General features: G+C 39.5%; 1 protein-coding gene across 3 annotated transcripts in view; it reads left to right on the top strand.

The window, feature by feature from the left end:
* The window catches only part of cntfr (ciliary neurotrophic factor receptor), a 230,082-nt gene that overhangs the window by 187,198 nt on the left and 20,686 nt on the right, over window positions 1–22,198 (top strand). For all 3 annotated transcript variants that reach the window (XM_069162309.1, XM_069162319.1, XM_069162328.1), the window contains 3 exons: window positions 4,459–4,576; window positions 5,747–5,913; window positions 12,534–12,697. In XM_069162309.1, the coding sequence (XP_069018410.1) occupies window positions 4,459–4,576; window positions 5,747–5,913; window positions 12,534–12,697 (449 nt within the window). The remainder of the gene's footprint in view (window positions 1–4,458; window positions 4,577–5,746; window positions 5,914–12,533; window positions 12,698–22,198) is intronic.

Raw genomic sequence — 22,198 nt, 5'->3', positions numbered from 1 at the left:
AGTTAATTACATATACAAAAACCCTTTTTTTTTCCTTCCTTTTCATTTGTATTTTTTGACTTCATTATCATTTATGAACCTTCATCTGTTTGGAGTGTGCACACATGCAGGTGTATGTTGAGGCTAACAAAGAGCATCTTTAAAATCACATTTTATTTAGCAATTCAAACCAGACGATGAAAGCACACTAATTCAAATAACATTTATTCATGAGCGGTGTCCTGTGTTCCAGTGGCTCGGGTGATCTGTCACACTGTGGTCCATCAAAATAAGAGCAACCTGCACAATGTAATTTTAATTTTAATTATTGTTTTATTTGCTTTAATATTCATACCCTCTTTGTTCTGTGTTATATTTTCCTACAGGTGTGCTATCTCTTGTTCTCTCCTCTTCTTTCTGTTTTTTAGTAGATGCACTGAAAGCTATTCATGTCCTAATATTATTGAAGCTACTGTGTGGCAGCTCTTTGTGCATCTGCATGCATACGTGTTGTGCGTGTGAATTCATTTTTTTTTTTAAGGGCACATTATTAACATCTGATGAAAGAATGCTGTCCCCTCCATTTTTCATGTGTTGCCCTTCATCTTTTCAGATATTTTCCCTTTACTTCGACTTATCTCACGTCAACCCTTTCTTCTTTCATCCTTCTTCCAGTTCCTCTCCCCTCGATGCAACTTTTCTCTCCTCACATGTCCTCGCTTCCTTTCCTCTAAGGTGCCAACTGTGACCCTCGTCTTTCCTCTGGCATTACTTACAATGCCATCAAACCAACAGATCATTTTGGTTTCAGTTTCCTCTTTAGCCAGCTGTAACCACCAGGATTAAATATTGAAATGCAGCCAAGCAGTTCATCTAATAGCAGCTAAATGCTAGTTCTGTAAGAACACTGCATAAACGTGTTTCTTTTCACTACTGCTGCTGGACGGAAGCCACCAGTGTGTTTATTGAGTGTGTTAAACAGAGGGCACAAAAACAATGTTAATTTCTTGGTAAAATAATTAAAGCTGCAGATATTTTGGCGGGTGAGGTATTCACATGCTGAGGTTATGTCGGGTGAGTGCAGAACAACAGTGTGCGGTTTGAAACAACACTCCTCTTTAAAAAGTCGTGCACGACACAAGTAAGAGTTCCAACATGTGAGAGCACTATTTGTTGGTGTTCTGAGGGAAGTAAGTCATTTTGACCACAAAACGTGGTTAACGTTCAAACTGACCAGAATTTTCAAGCAATCCAGGGCTTGTAAATTTCAATCCCGTGGACTTTGAGGTAGCGTTTACTGTGGAAAGAGCATTGCATCAGTATCAGTCCAGATTGTTTTATTTGTCCTTGCTTCTTTTTGCTGTATTTGGCTATATAACCAGCGGACATTCAGGTGTCACCCCATCCTAATGTGGACTAAGTTTAGTATCGATTAGTTCGGAGAACGTTCTTCCTCCTGAAAAAATACATCTCAGTCCGCTTGGAGGAACTCTACAGTAAGTGCCTCAGTGGTAGTTTGATTGACACCACTCAGGCTTGGCAAAATTAACTAAATCAAAGGAGTAAAAAATCCAGAGTTCAAACAACCCACTCCAAACACAGCTGGCATTAACACACACCAATGCTCATCTTCCTCAAACCTCTTTTCCTCCACCAACGTGCACTTTTTTTGTTGTGTGTCCTTTTCTCTAACAGAGTCATCTTTAGTTGTCATCTTCTCCGAAGTTTTTGATGAGCTGGTTTGATTGATTGTGGCTGATTCTACAAAGCCCACATTAGCGCCATTTCTCTCTCTCTCTGTGTGTGTGTGTGTGTGTGTGTGTGTGTGTGTGTGTGTGTGTGTGTGTGTGTGTGTGTGTGTGTGTGTGTGTGTGTGTTCGACATTGTGTTCTCATGACTTTGACTGAAGCTCTCAGATGAGGAGCCAATTGATTGAGATGGCCCCAATTAGTCTTGGTGATTAATTGAGTGTGATTGGATGTCGTCCCTGGCACCTCATCGTTACACGTTATTGACAGGCTAATTAATTACTGTGGTGACCACTTACACACAGCTGATTGTCTGTGACAGTGAAACGACCCCATAGCAACCAATCAAGCATACATATCGCTTGTGTGTGTGTGTGTGTGTGTGTGTTTGAGCAAATACACTTTGAAGTAGGATGTTACAAAGATGTTGAGATATCACAGTTACAAATTACAAAATAGTCTGACACGATTCTGCTACAGTATGCAAAAATTAACGATCAAAAACATACAGGGAAAGGATCACTCAAATTAATGTCAAGCTTTTCACATACAAATAATTCATTAATTAAAAAGGGGAAAATTCAGCATCCAGAGTAAGGCAGCTCAGACAGAGATGGAAAAGGACAACCTACACAGGAACAATATAAATGACAGTAACTGTGGCTGCAGATTGATTACCTCAGCAATTATCAGCAGTGAGAGAAATACTCGAGATAATACAATGGATAAATGCACTCTATACAGTTTTTTTTTTTTCTCTCTGGAGCTGCAGACCTCTTCTTCTTGGAGAAAAACTGCAGAATCAGAAGTGGTACTTAGCTGTGATGGATGAAATCACCTTGCCTCTTCTTTTTTGATCAGGCAATACTTGTTTGTGATTATCTTTTAGGGATTTTCAGTTACGTCAGCAGTACAACGTTTATTCAAAATTAGTGCCGAGGGTGACCATAGCAATATTACTCATTGTCTCTGTAACATTAATGGTTTACTCATTATCTTACTAATATTATAAACCAAATGCTAATAGTGAAAGGACTTTCATGAAACAAATAAAGTTTATGTAAAATACAGTCCTGTGTGAAGGTCTTTAGGTCTGAATCCATTGTTATACTATCAGGAAGGCTTCTGGGTCTGAGATTCCTTCTGCAGCATGAGACAGCTAATCTGAACATACAGCCAGCGTATTAAATAATTTCTTTCTGGAGTCGAGCAACAGATAGGTTGACCCTCACGCAGCCCTCATCTCAACCTCGAGCCAAAGCGTAAGTGTATTTAAGAGAACTGGTGCTGCTTTCAAATCAAAGGGTGGTCACACCAGTTATTGATCTGCAGCCCATGCAGTTTTTCCATGTCTGCACTGAATGGGTTAATACCTCTTAGACCCATCAAATTTATTCAACTCTGATGTACATTAATGACTATAAATGAACTTGTTTGAATATGAGTGTTATCAGAAAATCTATCATATATCTCTGACTGCCTATTAAACAATATTTAATACTCCAATAGCAGCACCATATATTGTTAACAAATATACTGCTGTTGACTGAATAAGGTGCCATGAAATGAAAAAAAGCTGTAAATTTGATACAGATATAATATGAATGAAAGTAAAGGAGGATGATTAGTGCAGCAGAAAACGCAAAGCTCTAATGTGGGAAATCATTTTGAGTAGCATTTGGCATTGGTTTAGTTGAGAGACACTGTACTTGAAAGCATTAGAGATAACAAGGGTGAAAGGGTAAAAAGCTGTGGGGAGAAGGAGGGAGTGGTAGACGAATGCATGCTTGACTTACTGTGAAGAAAAGACTCTAATCTGGGAGGAGGCCAGAGTTGGTGTAACATCGCTTTTTCTGGCCAACCTCTTTTATTCATCCTCTGCTTCACCACTTCAGTATCCTTCCTTCCTGCACACAGCATCTTTCCTCCCTGTTTTCGGGCTCTGTCACTTTTTTTTGCTTCCTCAAATCTCTTTAGTTTATTCTCCAACACTTTTGCTCTATTTTCTTTTTTTTAAGGATTGATTTCATAAATGTTCCAAAGGCGTTTTAAGTCTGCTATTTTCTCGAAACCTATAATCCTGACTGACGGGAAAAACTGCAATTCACTGCAAATTAAGATTTTTTTTTTTTTTAAACATGAGCCATTTTAAAAGGACTCCCAAGTCATAACATAACACAAGCTGCAGCAGTCATTAAATACAAATTGGAGACAGCGAACAATAAGTATATTTATGCAAAATGACTGAGTACGGTCTCTCAAAACAAACTGATTCAACAACACGTCCAGCGTCTGAGCTTGAGTTTTCTGAAATATATAAAATGTTGTGTCTGACTGCATGTTTCATGTAAAAGTAATTTTGAATACCATCCATCCTCATCAAATTTTAATGTATGTGTTATTAAAAATTAAAGTACCAAAAAAAAAATAGCTCTGGCAACCACAACTAAACAAATGTAAAGCATATCTAATAAAAAAAAAGTAGCATAGATATGACTTCATTTAAACTGAGCAGCGGTGGCATTTTTTAATGAAACATGATCAAGAATGAATTATGCAATAAGGTAATTAGGAACAGCTGCTTAGCATTTGATGAATGTAATGTGTATTGCTCTGATTTTTGGTCTCTCTGGTATGTTTTTTCTCCATATCTCAGCATTAATGATACTGTACATGGTATTTAACTGTTTTGTTTTTTTCCCCTCTCTCCTGTTGTTTACTCTCTCTGTAGTTCCGCCTCGGGAGCCCACAGTCACCTGTCGGTCCAACACCTACCCCAAAGGCTTCTACTGCAGCTGGCACCAGCTGCATCTGACGTACATCCCCACCACCTTTGAAGTGGACGTACAGTAAGTGCATTTGTGTCTGGATCTGAAGTTTGGTGTTTTTACTTTGACAGATTAATTTAATTTGTTGTTCATCACAACATTTTGCTCTAAACCAAACGGCAGTCTGAGCAATTTTTGACATTCTTTGTTCAATAATGTGAGAAATTAAACATGCCTGTGTGCGCATAAGTTAGAAAACAGATTGTTTTTCACACAAACTTCTCTATTATGGAAAAAATATAACCCCAATCTTCTGAGTAATTCACTGTAAAACTTCAGCGCATATAAGAGAAAAACATCACATTTAAGAGACTTTAGTTATCAAAATTCAAACAGAAAGAATAGTACAAGTGAAAAATGGCACAGTGAGACAATAAGAAGGATGCTTTTAAGAAAAATGTATTTTGGTTTTACTCCTTACTTTCTTCGTTCAACAGCTCAACTATCCCCTGGTCGTCTAGACATGTCTTTGCAGTGCAGTAGATGGATGTTAAATATTAAAATGGATGGATGGAGACCCTGAAAGTCTGTCTCTATCATGTTCTCTTTGAAATTTACTGATCACAGAGTACCAAAGCTCCCACAACAGCAGGAGGATACTGCCTTCATTAATGCTGTAGCATCAATATTATTCTGTTTGAATAATAATGAGGAGTAAGACAGAGAGAAACACAGCTGAAGAGACGGATGAGACATTAAGAGTGAGAGGAGTCAGTGTCTTTGACGTCCAGGTAGATCAGAGAACAGAACTGGTTGCAACCGGTGTATACATCAGTGTCCTCTTCTTAATTCAAAACTTCCACCACATCCTATAAAGAGAACTGTAAATATGTTTGGTGATTCTTTTTGCTGGCATCTGGCTTTTATCTACAATAAATAAAGTGTTCCAATGTGATTTAATATTGTCTCACAAGTGTTGGCAGAACTTAGATTTGCAGTGTGATGTAATTCAAACTAATGCGAGATGCTAAACCAATTTAGCTTGCAAGCAAATTAGAAGTCAAGTCGAGAAGTCAAACTAAAAAAAAATGTGCAAAGATTAAAGAAGGATAGTAAAACTCTTCGGTTCCGGGTGGAAATAAGTTTGTGTATCAAGCAGAAAACACATCTTTTATTTTGTTTTTACCTCTGTTGTTGTTTCTCTTTCACCTTTTCTACTCTCTTATCCTTTTATGTCCCATTTCTCTTCAGACACAACCAGCGTTCACTGGAGGTGCAGAAAGACACAGTCCACAAGAATCGCTGTCACGTACGGTTTCCAGAGGTCTTCTCCAGCTTCCCTTACAAAGTCAACGTGACATCAGTCAACGCCCTGGGGAAAGCTTCGACCACTGTCTCCTTTGAAGAGTCCAGTATAGGTAAGATAGATTCTATTTTACTCTCCTACGCTTTTGCTCTGTTAACGTCTAAAATAAAATTTGACACAATATGAACTACAGTACAATTTGTTATCCTTACTCCCGCTGCATGTAAATGGTGAAAGCAGAGTTTTTTTCTCTAAATTAAATGGTTTAATTCAGGACTCTCGCTCAAAGGGTTCAAGGGGAACACGCTGATATTTGGAATGCCATACAAATACTTCCTTCCAACTAATTCAGGCTGCAGAACATTAGCGCTTTTCATAAAATTTGACCAACAAGGTTTTTCTGAACTTAGTTCAGGGGCAAATCTATCCTTTTCCCACACAGTATGACAAGTATTTGGCAACGGAAGAAATGGAGTAAGTGTCAAAGCATCTCTTTGAGGATGCCAACCCTCGAGCGATGTTAATGCATTTGTTTGACCACAGATGACTGATTTCATTCACTTCTGGTCCCCTTTGGAGATTTGTTGCACACACAGCAATGCTTGGTGCCAGGAAAACAAAGGAAATTGAAAATTCAATGGCCAAATAAATGTCACCAAGCTGATAGGAGAGCGTACAGCTTTTTCTTAAAAAAAAAAAAAAAAAAATGCATGGTCCATTAGTGAGAAACTCACTGACAGTGCATGCTTGTCATTACCAAAGGCACTCGATAATAAACATTCACCCTCTCAACCTCATCAACAGTATTTAATTGAGGCTTGGACAGGATATGACAAATCAGTGGTCTGGTCTCCCACTTTCTCTCAGCCAAAACACCAGCTGCCACATAAGCACATTTTAGTCATATTTAATGGCAAAATTAAACATAAAACTTAGTTCCTTCACTGTCTGATATTTTTTTTTAAATACAATCTTCATGGTCATGTGGTAAGTATTTTTTTTTTATTTTTTTTTTCAAAACTGCTGCTTGGATTGAAAAGTTTCTGTTCATTCTGGCTGCGGAAGGCCACATAATAACGGAAACTCAAGCAAGGTGGACCGGAAATCAGTGAAGAGGAGAAATTCATTTTAAAAGAGGAATGAGGAGCACTTTGATAGATAAGGGAAGTGTTGCCAGCAGTCCTCAGCTCTGTTGTATTGCTCAGAGTGCGATATGGGTGTGTGTGACGCATAAACACACACAGACACCAATGGGGCTGTGAGCGATTGTGTGGAGTGTGTCGGTTGAGAGGGTTAGGTATTGAAAAAGAGAGACAGATTGTGTGTGTGTGTGTGTGTGTGTGTGTGTGTGTGTGTGTGTGTGTGTGTGTGTGTGTGTGTGTGTGTGTGTGTGTGTGCCTAAGTAACCAAATGTGACATGCTCTGCCAAGCCCTGGACACAGGACTCATGAAAATGCTAATAGTAGCCGGATTAGCGCCTTCGCTGCGGAAATATCCCTCAACTATTGGTGATAGCAAAATACCCCACTGCTCCTTTCTTTCCCTCTGCTTTCCCTTTCTTTACTGCATGCCCTTCTCGTAACTTTGTTCTTCTTTTTCCTGTTTCTTCCCATTTTTTCTTCCTGTCTTCTCTGTTTGCCTCTCTTCCTCTCTTTTGCTGTCATCGGCCAAATTATCTCAGATAAAACATATTATTTGTGATGAATGTTTTTCCGTTAACACTTTTTGCAGCCTTAAATGTGTATAGTCTCCTATAGTTTTTGCTAGTTGCTTCTCACTGCTTTCAGTAAATTAACTTCGCATACTCTGGTTGGTCTGAACTGTGGGGTTTTTCCTAGATTTTTTTTTTTTAGGGCCAGAGAGGAGAAGATTATTTGACTAAAAAAAGCATGTATTTGCAAATAATCTTTGAATATTATCATTTTTTTCTTTAAACGCATTGTGTGTGCTATAAAATTAATAACCACAATACATGAGTAAAACAAAGCTCATAGTGAAAGGATTTTAACTGTGATTTTCTCATCCCCCCCATTTTCAGTCTTTATCCAGTCGGGACAGGTATGGTTACAATTTTAATTATATTTTATCATTTTCAGTCCAGATCTTGATCAACACTCTTATCGTTTATTTCTTGTTACTAAAGAATGTATTTTCTTTAAAAAAAAAAAAAAAAAGAATAAATTAAAAATGTATTAATATTTTAAATATGATAAATTATTGTTTCAACAGTAATGTTTAGTACAGCCAAGCCACTGTAAATTGAGTAACATCTCACTGGAAAGAGATCTAAGATTTAAACTCCATTGACTCCCATTTAAAAAGCCTCAACTTCTCTCAAGAAATACAAAGTCAATACATTTTTTCCACAAGTCAATTAGGTGTCATTAAGTAAATTTACTCCTTTTGACCAGATTTTTGTCAGTCCATCTAAAAATAGTTCTCCAATTAATTAGATATTAGGCCACAAAGAGTAATATGTCTTGGGGCGTGTCTGTTTGCTTGACAGGCATGTGGTGCAGTCAGGTTTTTGCTATAGGTGGGTGGGCATAGTGTCCTCGGGTTCCCAATCAGATCGAATCAAATCCACGCTCGCTTCTTCCCAGCTCGTCCAATATGGTCACTACTGGCTCCAAAATATAAAGACGGTGACGGCTGAAATATCGAACTTGAGGCTTCAAAACTGGAGCTCAAAAACGAATGGGTGCCGTCACCATTGACTGCTGCTTGAGCTAACCCCCTTCACTTTAATCAACAGGTGGTAAACTAGGTAGGGAGCTTGGCTTGGGTTTTGACGAGTTGCAGCATCTTCTCACCTCCAGTGGCCAAGTTCTTCACATTAGGACTCAAGTCCAGTACTTAGCAAATGTGTCCAAGAGCACCTTTGAAAAAGCCTTTTTTTTTATTATAACAAACTGCTAGCTGAAATGACGAAACTTCTAACCAACTATGCTTTCAAATACACACACACACACACACACACACACACACACACACCCTTTCTGCCATCACCTCGTCTGCTCTTTGTTCCCGCATTGTTAAAAGTCTTTCTTGTGCCATTCTAAGTTGTAAGTCACATTCATTTTCAGGGACAACGAGGCAGATCGTAAATAAATAAAACAATTTCATGCTTCCTGGTGCACTTCTAAATTCTGAGTGGGAGTAAGACGATTCTCAACTGTCCTTGTTCATTCAACTAAAGCTCGGATGAAATTAAATGAGAAGAGATGTGTGTGTGTGTGTGTGTGTGTGTGTGTGTGTGTGTGTGTGTGTGTGTGTGTGTGTGTGTGTGTGTGTCCGTGTTACAAAGAGCACCACCGAGGAAGCTCCACACTCATCAAATGATAACTTAAAGCTTTCCGAAGCCAAGATGATCAAACGATAACTGATGCTGTCTAAGTGTAAAGGTTTCTCTTAAAGTAGTTTTACTTGTTTTTTTGTTTTTTTTGTAAAGTCTGACAGTAGTCCGCCTGAGCACCAGCTGTCACTCAGCAGTGAACAAGCTGTAATTTAATTCCAACAGGTCAGTCGCAGTAGCTTTTCAACTTAGCACCTGAAATATTTTGTCACTCGTGTCTTTTTTTCCCACTGCTGATCGAAGCACTCTACTTCAAACCATTTTCCCCATTTATTCAAGTGCACTGTTTGAAGCTGTCATCCAGCACATAAATGAATAGATGTCCAGAGTTTGTTCTTTTCCAAAAATGTATTTGTTTAAAAGGAATAATGGACTAATGTGAGAAAAGAAGAAAGAGGGGCTACAGAGTTGTACATGTCTTTTTTTTGTTGTTATGATGTCCCACCTGGATGCGTTAAGTGAGAGGAATAAATGATTCACAATAATGGTTTCAGGAAAAACTTCGATCAGATGTTTTAAGAAGAACATACAGTTACATACGCTCAGATGTTTGTCACATTGTAGCTCTTGATCGCTCTGTAGCAACTTTTATTGTGACATTAGCTGCCCTGCCTCTCACTTTTTCCTTCCATTTTCAGCAGACAGTGCATATAAAGGTCTTTTATGTTGCAGTCTACCTTTTCGCTCCAACAAAGGGAATGACATGTCTGCAGTGACTGTTGCAATATGAGACTGGAACAAAGATAGAGGGACAGTAATGTCGACGCATATTTGAATGAACAAGGGACGCATGAGAGACGTTTTCAGGCCAAGCGTGGACGGACACGACAAAAGGAATGCCAATGGATTAGACCCTTAACATCACGCACTTTATTTGTTTCCTTTCCTTTTAACCAGCCTTTAAAATGTGCCTCCACATTAAGAGTTATTATTTTTAGCATAGTATAACTCTGCTTATATATGTAGCATGCTGTTTTTGATGTACCGATGTTGCCTTTTTTTCACAACCCTACGTTTTTCTATGGTTTCAGATTATTTTATTGAAATCTACATTTGCTCCCAAATTCTTTTTTTTAACACAGATTTCACACTCTTCATTTAACCCTTTCCTCCTTTCAGCTATTGTGTTAAGAGTGGCTCTTGGTCAGGCCCGTGCTGTTTCCATCCTAGAGGTCATTAAGAGAAGGATGTGTTCGTTACTCATGCCACACAAAGCTAATACTATATGTTTCAAGTCAGATGAATACTTTAAAGTCCTTTGGGAGACTCCGCCCATACAGATCTCCCTCTGTTTTGTTCTATGCTCGCACATGTTTCCTTCTCTTATGTTCTGTTGGACAAAGACGAGAGTTGCTTGACTTTGGTCTCCACTGACTTGTCATTGGTTTCCCTCTGACTGCGTGCGCTTTTTCTTTTCTTTTCTTTTCTTTTCTTTTCTCTTCTTTTCTTTTCTTTTCTTTTCTTTTCTTTTCTTTTCTTTTCTTTTCTTTATTTCTCTCCTTCTCAATTTCATCTTTTTTACACATTTATTTGAAGAAGGTCACAAAGAAATTAACGTCTCTTTCTCAATTGGGGAGAACTGTCTCTGCTTTTATGTGTCTTCTATTTTCTCCATCTTTCATATTTTGAATCATTGATTCTAGGTCTTAATGGCCTGTCTAACTACCTGCGCCTACGTATCTGTGTGTTGTGTGTTTACACGCCTTTCTAAATGTGCGTTGTTGTGTTTTTTTACACAAAGTGCTTTCATCTTCTGCTTTTATCTGTGTGTTTGTTATCAGATATTCAGATTATAATTGTGGCTATCCATTTCCTATTGTACTGCCATGTGTGTGTCTGCTTGAGAAAGGGTTTCATGTAGCCAAAGTGGCAGGCCTGTGTGTTCCCTGGTGGGAGTGATCTAACAAAGACCGGGTCATTCAATATCGTCTGAAAAGCTTTGAATTTAAGTCTCTCCATCTCTCTGTGTTCGTGTCTTTCTCAGTGGACAGGTATTCAGAGACACGTCGTTTAGACATGTCTTTTCATCAGCCACTGACGGCTTTTCATCCTCCGCCTCGCCCACAGTTACCTCAAACATTTCCAGCCTCTATCTTTCTTCTCACAGCCTTTTTTTCTCACTAAGTTAACACAGGGTTCTCACTGGTCATGGAGTTTCTGGATTATTATGAAATTATAAAAAATTACAAATGAAAAGTCAGGGGATCTGATCATCTTTTGGGCCAAGTCATGGAATATCATGCAATTTTGTTTGTCGCATGTGTTAATTTTAGTTGTCATTTATCAAAATTAAATATTTTCCATGAAGTATTTTTTCTAAGAGCTTTAGCTACAAAACAATGACTTCAAAGAAAATCAGATGTAAAATTTGTAAAACTACTATTGATATATTAAAATGTGGGAGAGGGAGCCCTGCTCCATCACTGCTCTGCTGCAGCCCGACAAATTGCTGGGAATAGAAAATGTGGCTGAATTTTGTCGTATCAGCACAAAGGCAGACTGTTTTCCTGTTTATTATAAGTCATGGGAATTCAACTTTTTTGTCAGTGACCATCAAGGAATTGGACATTTGACTTGAAATGGGAATCCTGTTAACAAATGTAAGCCTCATCTCTGACTAATATTAGAGTACATTATGACTTTAAGAAAATAGTCAGAGTACTACAACTAATACTAATATTCATCGTGCTAGTAGTAGTCAGAGTTGTTAGGAGACAGATCCCTTCTGTGACTTCCTCAAACTTACAGGGTGCACTGATCTTGAGAAGAAGTTTCAAAATTGGTGCGTTAGAGGTCGGAATATCCCAACATTAGTCAAGCTTCAGAAACTCTAAATCGTGCATCTCAATAACATCTTTGATTAGACAGTCCTCACATTTGCTTTGCTGTCAAATCAAAGCAGCTCTGCGCAAATGTTCACTGGGAACAAAGTTTGGTGGAACTTCAAATTTCTTGTAGAGATGCACTGACCTTTGTGGGCGCAGCCAATCGCTGTTGACCTGCTAGAATTGGAAGGTGGATGAACAAATAGTTCCATGTTTCTCAATTTCCAGTGCTGTACAATAATTCAAAAAGAAAAGCCGAAGCATTAGGATGTATCTATCTCTAGCTCCAATATTAGCACTGTAGCTAGATTTAGCTTTACTAAACAGGACTTCCACAGTGGCAAAAACTGTTTGGACCAACGGTAAATGCTCCAGAGCACAACCTTTGTTTTTCTACTGTGTTGTGAATAGGATATCATCAGGATTATTTTATCTTTGGAACGACATTATATAACTGTTCTCTGAGGCTCAGTCTTAGTCCCCATAATGAATTCTCCTTATTGAGTGACCATAAAGTGCCCCTTTAACTGAATGTTTTTATCCTCCCCACAGTAAAACCTGACCCCCCGGAGCGCGTGACAGCGACTCCGATCCGTTTCAACGCTCGGAGGCTGGAGGTTTCCTGGCACAGCCCCGCCACCTGGCCTGACATAGACAACTTCCCTCTGAAGTACTTCCTGCGTTACCGGCCGCTCATCCGAGAGCAGTGGCAGCATGTGAGTAGTGGCATGTTTGTGCCTGTGTGTGTGACGCAAGAAGAAACAAATCGTTTGACAGTAATTTTTCAGGAGAGTAGAGATTGGTAAACAATGTGAAGCTCTATCATGTCTATTTAATCACAACTCATTTGAGAAAAGTTTCAATCAACGCATCCAACAAAATCATATGCATTAGTTTATTTTAAGAACAGAAACATAGCTTGTCCTGTCTGTGACACAAGCCAAAAAATAAAGGAGTTATGAATTGTTTAACTGCTTATTCACACACAGTACATCTTTTACCATCTTTTGCCAACACTGGAAACCACCTGTTAGAGTAAGTTGCATTGTTCAGGATTTAAAAAAAATCTCGCAATGTTGTTCAAAATAAAAAGACTCAGCTTCCTACAAGTTGCAGCTCAAGTTTCACCTCATTACACAAATTTTTGGCGAAAGGAAACGGCAGGTTTTGTAGAAATTGGATAGATTGTCCAAACAGTATCGTCTTATTTCATGAACCTCATTTTTCTGTATGTGAGCAGTAACGTTGCCCAAATTAAATTAGGTATGGATATTCTTTTAAGAAAAATAACCTTTGTCTGACGAGATGCCTCTGAGGACGGTTAGTAGATACGAGTGAAATGATCCAACATGTAGCTGTTTCAGTTTGATCCCTGGTCGAACAGACCAAATTGCTCTGCTGCTTTAGTATATGTTACTGTATCTGAGTATTTCTTGTGGGTTCAGTTCCCTGAGGGCTCTATATAGTAAAAGCATATGTGTCCACTATAGGATTCCTGGGATGAAAGCTCCGTCTACCAAAGTCTAACTTTGCACGATTATTATCCTGCAAGTCAATGATTTGCTAAGGTGTTGTTCCAAGAGCTTGGATTACAGAGCCTCGCACGCACACGCACACACCCACACACACTCTAATACACATTTCCTTGTCCAGTTTTTCTCTCACTCTCTTCATCCCTGGATATGTCCTTCAACACCTTTTAGTCTCTCTGTCTGTGTCAGTGTTTCCACATTTACCATCTTCTCTTCTTTCCCCTTACTATCGGTTTGGTTTGAACCATCATGGAAAAATTGTCCACGATGTCCATGAGAAAAAGTATTTTCCTGCAATGTTAAAGTTTCCGTCACTTCTGAATTTACCCTAAACCTTTTGTTGTGCAGCCTTTTCTTCATACTGGCATTCAGGCTCCACATGGTTGTTTCAGAAAGGAGACCTTTTCACACACTTCTGTGTGATTATTTGGCCCCTCTTGTTTTCCCCTAGTTTGAGGAAATCTGAACTAAAGATATGAACGCACCTCAGATGATTAAACACTCAAGATCTTGATTTAAATTCTACCCATAATAAGGCTGCTTTAAGCCCCTTCACAGTGATGAATTGGAGGTTCAAGTGGTTATAAATACAAAGGATTAATTATATCAATTAAAAGCATTGATTTAATGCTTCAAGTGTTTCATCAAGTACCAGAATTAGCTGGTTTCTGCTTCTCAAGTGTGAATATTTGTTCAGTTTAGTATTATTGACCACTGCTTTGCTATTAGCTGAAAGGGAACTTGATAGACATTCAGTTTTAACAATTTACAGAATAAATACTTAATTTATGAATTAAAAAAAAGAATAGAATAATAACAAGCAGTAGAATGAAACTCACCTCTTAATTTTCACTACTTGTACACGCATGCAAACACATGGAAGGTGTCACTCATCTTATATATACATACGTGCATGCGTGTTACAACTTCAGTAATCACACATGTAAAAGCCTAGTTATTTAATACACACATATTCACATTCTGTCTCTGTTTATCTCCCCCTATATCTTGTTTTTTTTCTTTACACAGGCGCACACGCACGCACGCACACACACACCAGTCAAAATGAAGAAAGTTGTAATAATGCCTCAGATCTTTGTGGTCCTACCTGATGATTCATCCTGACACACACTCAGAGTTTTCCTTCTCCCCCTCACCACTAATCAATCAATATGTGAGCTGACGCATAACCCGAAAGGTGGGAAACCTTAAGTCAATATTTGGATTGGGTAGGGACACATAATTTGGAAATTATATAAATAGAGCCGATGACAGCTAAAAACATCAAGGTTTTCCGTTCCTGCGGTGTTCTTTGATGAATGCAATTGTGGTTGCGTTTTTTCTTTTTCGCAGCAGTGAGTGTAGTTTTCTGAGGGGGGGGGAATTCTGCACATATCACCTCTGGACTTGTGACCATTGTATACAGTGCATCCTGAAAGTATTCACAGCGCTTCACTTTTTCCACATTTTGTTATGTTACAGCCTTATTCCAAAATGGATTAAATTCATTATTTTTCCTCAAAACACAATACCCCATAATGACAAAGTAAAAAAAGTTTAAGATTTTTGCAAATCTATTAAAAATAAAAGAACAAAAATATAACACGTACATAAGTATTCACAGCCTTCGCTCAATACTTTGTTGAAGCAACTTTGGCAGCAATTACAGCCTCAAGTATTTTTGAGTACGATGCTACAAGCTTGGCACACCTATGTTTGGGCAGTTTCTCCCATTCTTCTTTGCAGGACCTCTCAAGCTCCATCAGGTTGGATGGGGAGCGTCAGTGCACAGCCATTTTCAGATCTCTCCAGAGATGTTCTATCAGGTTCAAGTCTGGGCTCTGGCTGGGCCTCTCAAAGACATTCACAGAGTTGTCCCGAAGCCACTCCTTTGTTATCTTGGCTGTGTGCTTCGGGTCGTTGTCCTGTTGGAAGATGAGCCATCGCCCCAGTCTGAGGTCCAGAGCGCTCTGGAGCAGGTTTTCATCAAGTATGTCTCTGTACATTGCTGCATTCATCTTTCCCTCCATCTTGACTAGTCTCCCAGTTCCTGCCACAGAAAAACATCCTTACAGCATGATGCTGCCACCACCATGCTTCACTGTAGAGATGGTATTGGCCAGGTGATGAGCGGTGCCTGGTTTCCTCCAGACATGACGCTTGGCATTCAGGCCAAAGAGTTCAATCTTTGTTTCATCAGACCAGAGAATTTAGTTTCTCATGGTCTGAGAGTCCTTCAGGTGCCTTTTGTCAAACTCCAGGCAGGCTGTCATGTGCCTTTTACTGAGGAGTGGCTTCTGTCTGGCCACTCTACCATACAGGCTGCTTGGTGGAGTGCTGCAGAGATGGTTGTCCTTCTGGAAGGTTCTCCTCTCTTCACAGAGCAACGCTGGAGCTCTGTCAGAGTGACCATCGGGTTCTTGGTCACCTCCCTGACGAAGGCCCTTCTCCCCCGATTGCTCAGTTTGGCCTGGTGGCCAACTCCAGGAAGAGTCCTGGTGGTTCCAAACTTCTTCCATTTACAGATGATGGAGGCCACTGTGCTCATTGGGACCTTCAATGCTGCAGAATTTTTTTCTGTATCCTTCATACAGATCTGTGCCTCGATACAATCCTGTCTCGGAGGTCTACAGACAATTCTTTGGACTTCATGGCTTGGTTTGTGCTCTGACATGCACTGTCAACTGTGGGACCTTATATAGACGGTGTGTGTCTTTCCAAATCATGTCCAATCAACTGAATTTACCACAGGTGAACTCCAATCAAGTTGTAGAAACATCTCAAGGATGATCAGTGGAAACAGGATGCACCTGAGCTCAATTTTGATTGTCATGGCAAAGGCTGTGAATACTTATGTACATGTGATTATTTTGTTTTGTTATTATTTTTAATAGATTTGCACAAATTTCAAAAAAAAACATTTTTCACATTATCATTATGGGGTATTGTGTAATACATCATTTTTAGGAAAAAAATAATAATTTAATCCATTTTGAAATAAGGCTGTAACATAACAAAATGTGGAAAAGTGAAGCGCTGTGAATACTTTCCGTATGCACTGTAGTTGTGTTTCTGCACCATTTAGTAAGTGTTGTTTTATAGTGTTAGCATGGAAAGTGCACGATCTAGATAATATACAGATCAATGTTCTTTGCGCATTGAATTTGTATGTACATAATTCACCCAATTTTCCCACCAATTGTCAGAATTAAGCCACATAATTCAATCATGTTCCTGTAACTTAAGTTGATACAATTCCTGCTGATTGCTACTTATAAGTAGCAATCAGCAGATAAATTGACAAACACGAACTGACAAACATGTACCATGAGCTTTACAGTGGAGTGAGTTCTGCCTTTTAATTGGCCTGTTTATTTGATTAACCTGATTAACATGAACTGTTCTAAGCAACCAATTCTGAAGCTTCTCTGTTAGTAAAAAAAATGTTGTCTCGTTTATGGCCATTACTCTCTTTCATTTATTTCTTGCAGATTAGATTATTTATATATATATATATGTGTGTGTGTGTGTGTGTAGTATATATACAATAATTTGTAACATAATAATGAACTATTTTTAAATATCCTTTTACAGTTTTGGTAAAGGAAGCTTGTGATTGGCTGCTGCCATTGGTGTGGACCCAGTTAATGACTGTCTATCTATAGTAGCAAAGTGGTGTAGAAACATTTGGATTTGAAACTATCAAGCTGTGACATAAATCTTTAAATGGAATTTAATAAGGCTGCAAAAAAAAAAAAAAAAAAAAAAAAAAAAAAACTGTTTATTAGCCCTAAATATGCTTCATTAATTATTCCCTCAGAGGTTGAATACTAATTGGAGCATTCAGTATTGCTCTGGAATTTACTTTTAATCTGGCTGGACAGCAGCGCTGGAAGAGAATGGCTTTTCTCAGGTAACATTTTGAAATGTGTTTTGAGTTTGAAATGAAAGCGCTGCTGTGATCAGATTGATCTTTAGAGGAAACCATCCATCGCTCTCAGGAATGAAGGGGATGACTGGCACAGATACTTAGAGTGATGGAGATTCAGACGGAATAAGGAAAATGGGGGAAAGTTTTGAAGTCGGGATGAATGGAGTGCATCACAGAAGGAGAAAAGGCGGTAATGGGTAGCAGACTCTGGTAGATACAGTAAAAAGAGACAAGCAGTATATTTAAATGAGATGCTGTAGACATGCATAGTTACATACAGTAAATACATTAGAACTTGAGTCATAGAGAAACATGACTGAAATTCCCACATTTGAAGAGATGTCATGTTAAATAGAGCATGTAAGTCTGAGACCGTAAAACTTGATCATGAAAACTGACAGAAGAATCGAAGGCTCGTGAGTGAAGTACAGAGAGGAAAAGATAAATTGGCATATGGAGAGGATTAAATGTATGGAGCAATGTCAGCTTGGATAGACAGACAAATGGATGAAAGTAAGAGATATTTAAAAAAAAAAAAAAAAAAAAAAAAAAAGGGGAGTGCTCAAGGCTGCTTTGAAAGTTTTATAAGCTATTGGTTACTAGGTGTTTGAAGTTTAAGGAAGATAGATGAATGGTTCAGCGGAAGAAAAGAGAAAGAGGAATGAAAGAAAATCTGCAATATTTTAGGCTAAAAAAAAAAGTGGCTGAAGTAGAGAAGAAGAGACTTCAGACTTAAACCAAATCCAGAATAAAGCAACATAGATTTTTAAGTATCTGATTTAGGCATAGATAGAAAAACAGCAAGACAGACAGAATGATCCTCATATCAAATCACTGAATGATTTTTAAACTCATGTACAAAGGTTTTATGTGCATGTATGGGAATCCAGACTTGAAAGTCAGCCTACTACCTGGCAGGTCGTTCTTGTACATAATATGAAACATCATTCTGCTGAAGCCACTGGGCATGGGTATTGTGTATTTGCAAAGAAAAGTAAATGACCACAATGTCTTTTAACAACTAATAAGTTGCTAACTGTTTATCAAATTATTTATTTCTGTTCTGTGTTGGGGCCTTGGTTGATTTTCCCACTAATCATAAGAAAGGCTGTTCGATTCCCAAGTCCTCCTGTCCACATGCCAAAGTGTCCTCGGGCAGGGCACTGAACCCCAACTTACTGTGGATGGCAGGAGAGCAACTTGCATGACGGCTCTGGTGTGCCATTGGTGTGTGAATGTGTGGGTGAATGGGAGACAAACTGTAAAGCGCTTTGAGATCATTAAGGTGATAAAATGCTCTATTTTATCATTTAGAATGTTCCTGGTCAGTAAAGCCAAACCTTTAAAGAGCAGCACATATTGGTCGTTTATGACACTGATGACTGGGCGTCATTACATCAGCACATCATTATTAGTCTACTTTGTTATTTCCTACATACATTAGTGCTCCAGAAACGCAGGAATTTCACCATAACTGCTCCACTGTGACCACATGTTCTGTCTGTAGTCTACATGCTTCAAGTATACAAACCAAGCAGTGCGACACTATACGCCACAGCAGTTTGTCTTATGCACTAAAGTGAGTAAGCAGAGAGAGTAACTTGACCCATGGGTATCCGCATTATCCTCTTCATATACATGTTTTTTTTATTTTTTTTTATTAAAGGCTCAAGAGTCAAAAACATAAAAGGGGTTATAGCCAAAGTTTCCTTAAATGCAGTTGATTTGTTTTCAGAGAATTCTTCTCTGCACTTCACATTACGTCATTATGCTAATCTGTAATTAAGGATAAATCATCAGAGACGCCAAAGCAAGCGCACATAAAAATACATCTGTGCATCCGTATATGGTCACTGAATTGTTTTGCTTCCCCTGGCCTCGTGCTGCATTGTTTCCTCACGGTCCCCTCACACAGACGTGAACTCAAACTCTCACAGCAATTAAAGCAATGGTCCAGTAACTGTGATAAGAACAATCTCAGATTGCTCAATATTCTCTTCGTGGTATGAAACTGCATCTGCTTCGCTGTAATTGCCCTTTGGGGGATGATGTTGAACTCCAGTCAACTGAAAACACACACGTCTCCATGCAGACACACTCGTGCACAGAAACACACACACACACACACACACACACACACACAAGATGCAAGTGCACTCTTAAATGCTGGTATGCATATAAATAAACACACATAAACATTCTTGTTCTTATAATTACTGAGATTAATATGCATGCAAATGCTATCCAAGCTCTCCTACACGCATATGCATGATTGCACGTGAAAACAAAGAACCCACACACTCAGATTATCAATACTATCAATAACAGACATTCAACTACTGACTCCTAAAAGCCTTGCAAAGGAAAGAGTTTTCATAATCGTGGTGATTTTTTCAAATATCAATGACTTCGAATTTGTCAAGCATTTTGTATGTTGTCATTTCATTTATATTACAGTAATTAATCTTAATACTCATATCTGGAAATTAATGAAACTATTTGGCTTCTGTTGTAAATAATCTTGCAATGCATGCACACACGAGCACACACACACACTGTACATCTGCATACAACTGCTCACCTATGACCTATACCACCCACAAATACAGTAGATAAATACATAACACAGCAGAAAAGTACACTCAGTACAAAATGTAATGATGTCAGATAAACAAACACTCTGAGAATAAGGCAGGCGAAGCAGAGAAAAGAGACGGACCTTAAATTCTCCCTCCTTTAATCTGTCTGCTTGACCAACGCAGCTTAGCCTTTTATTCATTTATTTATTCCACATTTTTGTCTCCTTTGTCCTTCTGTGTGACATGCTGCGTCCTCCCTCTCCCATCCGTCTCCCTCCTCGTCCCCCTCCACCTCACTTTCTTTGTCACCTTTTTTACCCCAATCATTTTTTTTTTTTCAAACCCTTCCTCTTCTCTCCTGTTCTTCTTACATATTGTTCACACTTTGCTATCAGTCTTCTCTTTCCACCGGCACAATTCCTCTTTCCATCTACTCATCTATGTAATAATGGTCTGTGTATGTTTGCCAAAAGTCACTCTCATCCTGCGAGCACTTAGATGGATCAATAGCAAACCAGTAGCTATGTTTTTGTGTGTGTGTGTGTGTGTGTGTGTGTGTGTGTGTGTGTGTGTGTGTGTGTGTGTGCGCGCGTGTGTGCGTGCACTTGTATTGCTTATATTGTGAGGACACAAATCTGATATGTTTGTGGGAACTCAAGAAGCAAGTCCCCCCATTATATGAAGACTGCGTTCCGAATCGTATGCATACAATTGGGACATACAACTTCATTATAAAAATTTGCCTTGAACTTTGACCCTCTGTTATGAGGTGTGCCTCCAACGAACCCAAATGCAGACACAACAGCGGAATCTTGGGTGAACCAAGTCCTTTATTTCTTCTAGGTATAGATAACCAACAGGAGGCACACAAAATGTCTGAGTCCAAATGCGCGGGTCTGCGCTACTCCACTCCAAGAGGAAGTTGGCTCCCCCGGCGAATGCGGCTGGCAGGCTGACGGACAGGCAGGCAGGCAGCACGCAGCGGGGGTGTGGGTTAGCTGAGGGAATCCCGAGGTCCTCCTCAGCACGTGACAGGCTAACATAGCCGGGTGGGCGGAGCTCCGCTGGGGAATCCCAAGGCTTCTCCACAGCGAGCGGCAGGCTGACGTGGCTGCTGATTCGCCGGATCGACTGTGTGACGTCCGCGACTCTACACAGGATGGCCAAACCTTCGACAGCTGATCTCCGAGGAATGAACTGGAAGGTTTCTTCGTACAGGTGATACCCGTGGCTCGACACTGGACGGAAAGGCAGGGTCGACTGTGTGACGCTCGAAGCTCGACACAGGATTGCCAAGATTGCAGCAGATGATCTCCGAGGAACAATCTGTAATCTTCTTCGTTCTGACGAACGGCAGGCAGGCAGGAAAGAAAACAGGAGTCAGAACCGGAAACTCTCAATGATGAGACGGACAGACTGACTGGATGGGATGTCGGGTAGGTAAACGGATGGACTGACGATGAACAGACCGGGGTATTTATATCCAGCTGGAGATGATTAGTGGAATGAGCTCCAGCTGGATCTACGGAGGTGGGCGTGGCAGATGACGGAAGTCGGAGGAGAGACCAAAACAAACAGAAGCACATGGCAGACAATAACAAACAGATAGGGGAATGACAGGACACCGGAGGAGAGGTGATCGTGGGTAAAACAGAGGAAACCACACTAGGATCAGACAGGAATCCTAACACACTCTTTGTCATATCCGCCATGATCCGTAGCGTGACATTTGAAGTAAAAGTAAAAAGGATACGATCTCTTCTTCTTTTCTTTCTTCCTTTTGTGGGCAGAGCATTAGTGCCACCAACTATCTGGGCGGTTCAGTTGATGTAACGTATCTTCCGCCGCACGGAGGATTGTGGATCAGAACAACCCTGGTACCATGCTGGCCTGCACACTGCGAAACATTACCAGATGTAGTAGGACATCCTGGTACTTTTGGCACACTACGTTTTATATACTATATATTGGGACATACTAAATCTTCTTCTAGCATACTAAATAGTATGGTAGTATGGATATTGGAACGCAGGCTTGGTTTAAGGTTAGGGTAGGTCTGCAGGAAAAGTGTAATTTTCTTTGCATTTTGTAAATTTTTCGTGTGTGTGTGTGTGTGTGTGTGTGTGTGTGTGTGTGTGTGTGTGTGTGTGTGTGTGTGTGTGTGTGTGTGTGTGT

This window comes from Embiotoca jacksoni, unplaced genomic scaffold, assembly GCF_022577435.1.
Source record: "Embiotoca jacksoni isolate LCO1_2020_lvr unplaced genomic scaffold, fEmbJac1.0.p SCAF_10, whole genome shotgun sequence".
Classification (NCBI taxonomy): domain Eukaryota; kingdom Metazoa; phylum Chordata; class Actinopteri; family Embiotocidae; genus Embiotoca; species Embiotoca jacksoni.
Note: the sequence above shows the minus strand (reverse complement) of the source record. Positions and strands in the feature narration are given on the sequence as shown.